This window comes from Nematolebias whitei, chromosome 19 (genome assembly GCF_014905685.2).
Source record: "Nematolebias whitei isolate Nwh7 chromosome 19, NemWhi1, whole genome shotgun sequence".
In the NCBI taxonomy this organism is placed as follows: Eukaryota; Metazoa; Chordata; class Actinopteri; order Cyprinodontiformes; family Rivulidae; genus Nematolebias; species Nematolebias whitei.
The window spans coordinates 7,922,525-7,931,777 of NC_056516.1; the positions used below are offsets into that span (position 1 = coordinate 7,922,525).

General features: G+C 40.5%; 1 protein-coding gene across 1 annotated transcript in view; it reads left to right on the top strand.

Annotated features, from left to right (window-relative positions):
- The window catches only part of LOC119425664 (trafficking kinesin-binding protein 1), a gene marked incomplete in the record, with an annotated part of 30,020 nt that overhangs the window by 7,703 nt on the left and 13,064 nt on the right, over nucleotides 1–9,253 (top strand). The window contains 5 exon segments of the mRNA XM_037693206.1: nucleotides 2,050–2,126; nucleotides 4,131–4,247; nucleotides 4,330–4,430; nucleotides 5,485–5,584; nucleotides 5,660–5,738. Coding sequence (XP_037549134.1) covers nucleotides 2,076–2,126; nucleotides 4,131–4,247; nucleotides 4,330–4,430; nucleotides 5,485–5,584; nucleotides 5,660–5,738 — 448 coding nt within the window.

Below are 9,253 nucleotides of genomic sequence, written 5' to 3' on the forward strand. Positions count from 1 at the left end.
CTGTAGTTTCTTCCAGAACATCAATGGTTGTTATGGTTGCTGGTTATCACTGCCTTGTGCACAAACACACAGTTATTTTATTGATGCTCCAGTTCTAACTATACCCTGAATTTAAGCTGAAAGCTTTCCAGGATCTTAAAATGAGACATTTCCAAGAAGAACTTTACTCCATAGTAGAGTTTGAGCCTTTTTTGAATACAGAGGTGAACTTGTAGTGACTGCAGGCTTGCATATGTGCAGTTTGTAAACACTTTATTCGCCTATAAGTGGATTATTGGCTTGCTGGTCAGAAACGGGATTTGTTTTTGTTGTTTTGTTTTGTTTCACAGCATCTTGTGTTGCGGAGGAAAACGTTTTTTTTTGGTTTGTGAACTGTTCAGTCAGATGCCCAAACTGAATATTTTTGAAGCCAAATCAGGGTTAGAGATTGTTTGCACATGTGGTAGAGTTTGGTGTTTTGATGAGTGTTACCGTGGCAACAGATGCTGATGCTGAGCAGAGGAGGGAGGGAAAGGTTCTAGAAAAAAAAGACTGACTCTCCCCGCCTCCCTGACATTGATCCGGTCCGTTAGTGATCCGGTCACTGAGTCCTCAGGGTGGGGGGAGTGAACGGGTCAGTGTTTGGACCTGCAGTCATCGCTGCTCATCACTTATCAAGAAGCAAATGGAAGCTATGAAGAGCAGGAGCGGGACAGGGGCGCGAGGAGGGGAGCTGAAGGGCTGCTTCTGTAAAGAAGACCAGAAAGGTAAAGTACAAATACAGAAGTAATACTTGAATACAGTTTTTAAAAGGTTCTGGTTACAAACTCGACTCTCGTGGCGCCAGTCTCCCCTTCACAGTTTGAATAATCACAGAAGTCAAACCAGCCGTCGTGCTCTTCGTAGCAACTCATCTGTTGGAAGCAGTTTCTGTTGGTTTCATTGTGAAAAGTTGTGGACCCAGACATCATCCCTGACTTTCTGAGTCCTATTGTTGTTTAAGAAAGGTGAAGGCAGGTGGATATGTCTTTCCCTGTGTCTGTGTGTGCATCTGTGTGTGTCTGTCAGCAAAATATTTCATGAACTACTGGGTGGATTTCAGTGAAACGTTCAGAAAATAACTGGATTTCCATTAACAAGTGATTATTTTTTTGAGCCAACCCAATTTAAGATGTCCACTGCAGTTAACTGTCCATCGTAAACAGAGAAATATCCATGAGTCAGTCACTTTTACTGGTATTGAGATAAAACTGGTAGCTGAGACTAGTTCAAAACATCTAGTCTAAGTGCTACACACTGAGAAATGTGCTTGCTTTAAAATGTAACAATAACTGTTTGATTCAACTTTGTCTGTTAGCAAAATATCTCATGAACTACTGAATGGATTTGAATTACATTTTTTAGGATGTAATCATTGAACGTTCATCAACAACTGATAAACTTTTGGAGGCAATCCAATACAAGATGGCCACCACAGCTGAGTGGTAGTAGACAACACCTAAAAAGCTATAACTCCGTCACTTATAAAGATATCGGTCTTAAATTTCATGCGTTAGTAGCTGAGAGCCGTATCACAAGCTTTAATGGTGACATGTTATGTTGCATGAGATGGCACAAATCATGTTTTTTCTTTAAATAATTTTAAATGTGCTCCGTTGTGACACGTCCAGCTTTATTACAATTCACACGTTCCATAAATGGGTCAAAGTTTTAACATTTTACCTCCCTATTAAAAGGAAAAGTCAGTTTGATGTGCTTTACTCTCATATTTTTGTGTTGGCGTTAATCCCATCCAATAAGTTTGCACAGCGAGTTACTGATTCGAGCGCCGACATCAATAGGATGTGCCCCCCTGAGGCAACGGGACCAGCTGCATGAACATGAACCCCCTCCCCCTTTAAACTCTGCTCTTTATATACCAGCCGCTGATGGAGGAGCTGCATCCTATGCATGACCTTTCTCCAACCTCTGTGTGTTACATAAACAGGCGCCAATGATCACGTATCACCGCTCAAAGTGAGCAGCGGTGATGTCACTAACGTCTGCCGGATCGACTTTGTGTCTCCACAGTGCTATGTGCCGACAGAGTGGGCCAAATGACGAAGACTTACAATGACATCGACGCTGTCACACGCTTGTTGGAGGAGGTGAGGTGGACGTTTTTTGTCTCAGGATGATTCAGAGGTGCTTTAAATTAATTTTGGTTTATTTATATAGCGCCAAATCACAACAAAGTTATCTCAGGGCACTGAACAGAAACATCCACATGTATAAAAAGATAATTAGTAAAGTTCTGTAAGAAAGCAGCAGACAAGTTGAATTTTCACTTCATCACAGTCTCTCATCCTGAACAAGCACAGAAAGGAAAAACTCAATTTTAATAGGAAGAAACCTCCAGCAGAACCAGGCTCAGGACAAGAGACCATCTGCTTTGACCTGCTGGTTGAGAGGACAGGAAGGAGAGACAGACAAACACAGAATGGTAGGTCCAGGTATAGGTCCAGGTATAGGTCCAGGTATATCTGAAAGACAAAAAAAAACATGTTAAAGATAGAAATAATAATTACAAATACAAAACAGGTTGAGCAGAGTAAGTAAAGACAGTAGCAGAGTGAAAAGTGTGGTCAGTTTGTCCTCCAGCAGTCTAAGCCTATAGCAGCATAACTAAGGGACAGCTCAGGAAACCCAAGCCGACCCTAACTACAGGATTTATCAAAAAGGAAAGTCTTAAGCCGAGTTTTAAAACTGGATAATGTGTCAGCCTCATGGACAGAGATTGGAAGTTGGTTCCACAAGAGAGGAGCCTGAAAACTGAAAGATCTGCCTCCCATTCTGTTTTTGTAAACTCTAAGAACCACAAGTAAACCTGCAGTCTGAGAGCGAAGTGCTCTGTTAGAAAAATATGGAACAATAAGACCTGTAATATAAGATGGAGCTAGGTTGTTGAGAGCTTTGTAGGTTAGAAGTAAGATTTTGAATTATATTCTGGACTTGACAGGGAGCCAATGAAGAGAAACTAAAACTGGAGAAATAAGATCTCTCCCATTAACTCCAGTTAAGACTCTGGCAGCAGCATTTTGGATCAACTGAAGACGTTTTAAAGAAGTATTTGGACACCCAGATAATAAACCATTGCAACAGTCCAGTCTAGACGTGACAAATGCATGGACCAGTTTTTCTGCATCATTTTTAGATCAGATGTTTCTAGTTTTAGTGATATCACGCAGGTGGAAGAAGGTGGTTCTAGTAACGTTAACACCAAGGTTTTTAATATTACAGCTGGAGGACAGATTAATGCCATCTAAGGTGGGAGAAAGACTGAAAAATTAATTCCTAAAGTGCTCAGGTCCAAAAAACAAAACCTTAGTCGCAGTCAACGCAGCTGAGCCTTGAATGTTTGCTGAAAAAGCCAAAAGTGAGTTGAATGATGGAAGTTTCAGTGTTCAAATGTCAAAATATTTAGAGAAGGAGGGACAGGAACACAGGGCGGACAAAAACAACAGGAGACGTTAAAAGACCAAAATGAGACATAACGCATAAAGACAAAAAGTATGCAGGACTAGAAGAGACAAAGAGGTGCATAAAAAATGTGTTTATGTGGCTAAAAAGCCACATTAAGAGACAAAAGGATGCAGAAGACGTCGAATAAAACACACGCGGAGACGAAAGGATGAAAGGAAGCTTAAAAACATAAAACAGGGAGACCAATAAAATGTACTGGGAGAAAAAAAGACCCACGAGGAGACAAAAGGAAGCTGAATAAAGAATGACACAAAGAAAGTAAGTTACCGTATTTTCCGCTGTACACGTCCCTCCGCCCTATAAGACGCATCAGTCCAAATATGTCTAATAAAGTGGAAAAATCCATAAATACGTTGCATTTATTACACGTCTGCTGACAACTTGGAAATGTGGGCCGGTGTTGTGCCAAAAATCGATTGGCTGCCAAATGGCGGCTATGGGAAGACTTTAACAAGAATTTAACAAGATTAACACGTTATTTGTTTGCTCAAAATTATTGTATAATATTATATATTATATTGGCGTATAAGTCGCAGGGCATGCAAATGATGAAAAAAATGGCGACTTATAGGGCGAAAAATCCGGCAGTTGAATCAGTACGGTTGAAACCTCTGCTCCTCCGTCAACAGAAAGAGAGAGATCTGGAGCTGGCTGCCAAGATCGGCCAGTCGCTGCTGAAGAAGAACCGGACTCTGACGGAGCAGAACGACTACCTGGAGGAGCAAGTGGGGCAGATCACAGAGGAGGTCCGCACGCATCGGACCCGCTCATTATTTGACCTGCCGCCATGTTCGCAGAGGCCTGACGTGTTTGTGTGTCCTCCGGCAGGTGGCCCAGCTGCACCACGAGCTCAACCTGAAGGACGAGCTGCTGCAGTTTTACACCAACGCAGCGGAGGAGGGCGACGACGAGGCCGGCAGCTCCCCAACGTTAGCTTTCCAACCACTCTCCTCAAACACCTGACACCCTTAGAACGTCATCGCTGGACGAACATCTACAACTCTTTGAAATTTGAAGCCAGCTTGATTCAAAATGGCCGCCAGCACTAAGCGACCCTAGAAAATGCTAATTTAATCACAGCTCAGTCAGTTTTGCAGATATTGAGCTAAGATCGTATGTGGTAGTAGCTGAGACTGGTCCTTAACGTATACTCTGAGCACTAACTGGTTGAGTTTTTAAACAATTAAAGCTAGAGGTAATTTGTCTGTTAGCAAAATGTCTTACAAAATACTGGATGGATTCCAATAAAGCTTTTAGAAAATAATCATTATATAAACATCTACAACTGTTTACATTTTGTAGGCGATCCAATTCAAGATGGCTCCTATAGCCAACTATTATTAGGAAACGTAGAAATGGTTATAACTCAGTTAACTTGACTCATATTGAGCTAATGTTTGGGATGAATTGCTGAGTGCTCTTCACAATACATACGCTGAGCACGACACTGAGCAATATCTTTACTTAGAATGCTGCCGTTAACTGTTAAACTTAGCACTGTCTGTCTGTTAGTAAAATGTTTTTTAAACCAATGGATGGATTTAAGTGAATCTCTCAGAAAGAAATCATTTAATATAGATCTAGAACTGTTTATCTTTTGGAGTCAGTCCAGTTTAAGATGGCCGCCACAGTTAACTGTTTTTAAAGTACAGAAATGGTTACAAGTCACTAGATTTTACGGACGCTGAGCTAAAATATGGTGTGGAAGTAGCTGAGAGTCATCTGCAACACAGTTCGAGAGCTGACAAATCGTGTGAGAGCTCACAGCCTCTGGGCTGACATCATTTTCTAGGTTTGGCCAAAATGACTAACTGCGTCACGTCTTCATGAATTGTTCCTAGCTTCAAACTTTGGTCTGAAAGGCAGTGGGTGATATGCATTCCTTGACAGAACACCAAACATTTCTTGTCTAAACGTCTCCGAGCTAAAAACCCAGGCTACGTAGTTCGTTGGGCCAAGTCTTTGTGTTGGTCTTCCTGTCAGGGGGAAGAAGAGTAAAGCAGAAACTGGAGGCTTCATGAGCGGCACGCTTCAGAGGAAACTCAAAGAGCTGGAGGAGGAGAACTTGTCGCTCCGCTCCGAGGTATAACGCAGAACAACTAAATCGTTCCAATCAAAATAAAGCTGATAGTTCATCTGTCCATGGTTGTTTGTGCAGGCGGACCATCTAAAAACAGAGACTGAAACCTACGAAGAGAAGGAGCAGCAGCTCGTCAGCGACTGCGTGAAAGAACTCAGTGAGTTTGTTTTTTTTACTGATCTTTTATTAAAATTAGAGCCCGACTGATATTTCGACAGGGCTGATGTTTTCAGCCGACATAGACATTTGGGGACATATCAGTATCGACAATAATTGTCCCATTATGTGCCATTATAAACACTGGAAACGAGCCGTGTTCTTACTGGTAAATGATGTAATTGTGCAATATATCCAGCAGAGGGCACATGAAGACTACTTTCAAGTCGTGGCCATTAGGTTTCACTTTCAGCACAGACGAAGCAGGGAGCAACTGTGCAGAGTATTTTGCTGATAAGTTTATTGTAAGTGATCTGTAAAATTAATCTACAATAATAAATTATCTTCAATCCTCCAACTCACTTGTCATTAGCTATGTGCTTTTCAAGTTAGCAAGCTAACGTTTAGATAACCTAGCATAGACTAATGACTTGTAAAACTTTATCCAGAACAATAAATCCAATGTTTTAGAGGTAAAATATATCAGTGTTAGTAACATTATCTTTGTCATACTCAATTAAACAAATTATTTGAAATCTTTACTTTTCTACAAAGAAAGTAAATTCTGCTGCGATCAATACTAATTAGACCTTCACCATACGTGACTGTTTAAACAATGAACAAGATGGACGTTTCTTTGTTTAATTTATATTTATGTAACACACTTGATGGAGAATAGAAAATGTGAGCACAAGTTAGGCAGACTGTTTTTATGACCAGTACACCACTTGTAAACTTACTGTGGGACTAATTAAAGGTGGCTCTGATTAGCTTAGCTTCATGGTTGCTAACAGCTGCGCTAAATGAACAAGGCCCACTCCACTCGCTGTTTTCTTAGATTCTTGGAGGTGAACAAAGATAAAAACTTTTCAGCCATTACGATATATCGGTTATCAGCATTCGCCTTCCCCTCCCAATATCGGTATTGGTGATGGCCAAAATTTCCATAATGGTTGAGCTCTACCGGTAATTAAAATGCTCCAGTTTGGAATGTATCATTTTAAGGGAAAAATCTGTTGTTTCCAAATTTCATGGCATCAACAAATCCCAAAAATGTTGTGACAAGTCCATTTGTACCACTGTGTGGCGTCCCCCCTTCTTCTTACAACACTCAACAGACGTGTAGCATATTTCTAAGAAAACTATGCTGCAATATATCAATGTAAATAGTTTAACCCTTGTGTTATGTTAAGGGTCAATTTGACCCGTTTCAATTTTTGTGTTGATCAAAGTGCAGGTTATCCTTTCTTTTTTTCCATGAAATGTTGTGACTTTTTCTCCTCTAGGGTCATGAACTTCTATGTAAAATCTGGACTCTTTGATGTGTTGTTAAATGTCTGCACACAGTTTGTATACAAAGATGATGTTGCGGGTCATTTTGACCCGCACACAGAGTAGCTGTTAAAAATCCAAAAAAAAAGTCTTTGATGTACTTCATTTTGATTGCCTCTGAATAAACATTCAGAACCAGGTGTGTGTGGAAGAGGGACTTTCTCTCCCCTGTCCTTGTCACTGTTTCCATGCCCGTTCTTGGAGAAACACCAAAAATGAGCTCCAGACGATTTACAGCTGAAGAAGCTTTTTCGCAGCTTATGAACTGGGATAGTGATGTAGAGGAAGAGGTTTCAGAGACAGAGGATCCTTCAGAGCCAGAGGACAATGCCATTGATGATCCAGATTTTCAATTTTCCCATGATGAGGAGGATTCAGAGGACGAGTCTGCAGGTGTCCCTTCTTCAGATGAAAACCAAGAAATGCAACAATCGTCATCCACAGAGGGGACATGGACATCTAAAGATGGTAAAATAAAATGGTCAACATCACCACACCAAAGCCAAGGTAGATTGTCATCTTGTAATGTCATCAAAATGATTCCTGGTCCTACAAGATTTGCTGTCACAAGAGTTGATGATATTGAATCAGCATTTCAGCTCTTCATATCCCCACCCATAGAGAAGATAATCCTCAACATGACCAACTTGGAGGGGAAGCGTGTCTTTCAAGAGAAATGGAAGCCACTGGATCCGACTGACTTGCATGCTTACATTGGAATCCTGGTGTTAGCTGGTGTAGTGAGTCACGTGAGGTACGTGTCACTTGTTGTATGACAAATATATGAATTATATATGCATACAATATTCACGAGTTCTTCATTTTTCTGACTGTAAATGCCGTGCATTGAATTTAACACAAAATGTAACGAGAGACGTTATTACCTTTGACCCATCAAATGAATGGAATCATTTATTTTCAGAATCAAAGTTTAACATCAAACATTTACATTAATTTGGCAAAATATGAAAATAATAACAGACAGTTTCACAGAAAATGAACTTCAAATCACTCGGCGGTGATTTGAGGACTTTGCTTCAGACATTTCTAAAAATATCTGTACTGATTTATGAGAGAGAAGAGTTTAAGATGAAAGGAGATTATCTTACAGAGAACTGTGTGAGGGAATTTAATCTGTTTGACCAGAAGTTGCACGCTCCCATCAGGTATCTCAGCTTTGCCCACGGTACACTTGGTCGAAGAAGTCTTTACCTGGTTTGACGATGGATCAGCTCAGTAAGCATCCTTCAGACTGTTTCAGCGTCTCCGTCGAGAGCAGCTAAAAATCCTCGGAGAGTCGTGCGTGGTTAGCTCAAAACAGAATTATAATCCCAAACGTCCCTGGTTCTTCATAACTCCAAACTCTTCATAACTCTAGTTCTCTTCATTGCTCTGAAGCTTTCAGAACCGACTGCACTCTCAATCTTGGAACTCTCACGTTCTCCAGAACTCTCAATCTAACATGAACTGGGGAGTTGCCACATTTTATTTGGGTCGACTTCCTGTTCAATTTAGAGCTTTCTGATTCGTGGAAGGACCAGAAAGAGGAGTGGTTTTGACGTAAGGTGTTTATCAACAGTCGAGGTCAGAGAATGAAACTTGTTTAACATACAGAAAAGATTATTGCAGAAGCAGCAGACTTTTTGGAGTCTACTCTTGGTAATCTTCTGAAAAAGTTTAAACATGACATTTCTTCTTCAGTAAACATTTAGCTGACCGAAGCCTCAACTTTCACACACTTACGACTTGCTCATTTCAGACAGAAAATCAAGAAAGGCATATTCAGGTGATTTCTTCTCTGAATGAGGAATAAAAATCATTACTTACTGTTTATGTAAAATAAAAATGAGTAGTTCTTTTCAACCTGTAAAGCATTGAGTGAACCAACACAATTTGATTATCAAAACATTTGTAAGACAGTAATGATTATAAAGAATTGTCTTTTCTGCTTGATTAATTCAAGAAAGAAAGTTCATCAGATGGCACAGACTTATTCAGATCAATGAAAATAACAGTCTCTGTCCATCTGGTAGATTTGAGGTCATCTGGTTCACTACAGTCCCCCCTTTGGAAATCATCACCTGTCCATGGGGATGAATTCCAACCGTGAACTTAGACCTTCAAATGTCCTTGAGCTTGATGTAATCCAGCAAGGAAGACCAAAGTCAGAAGTAATCCATCAAG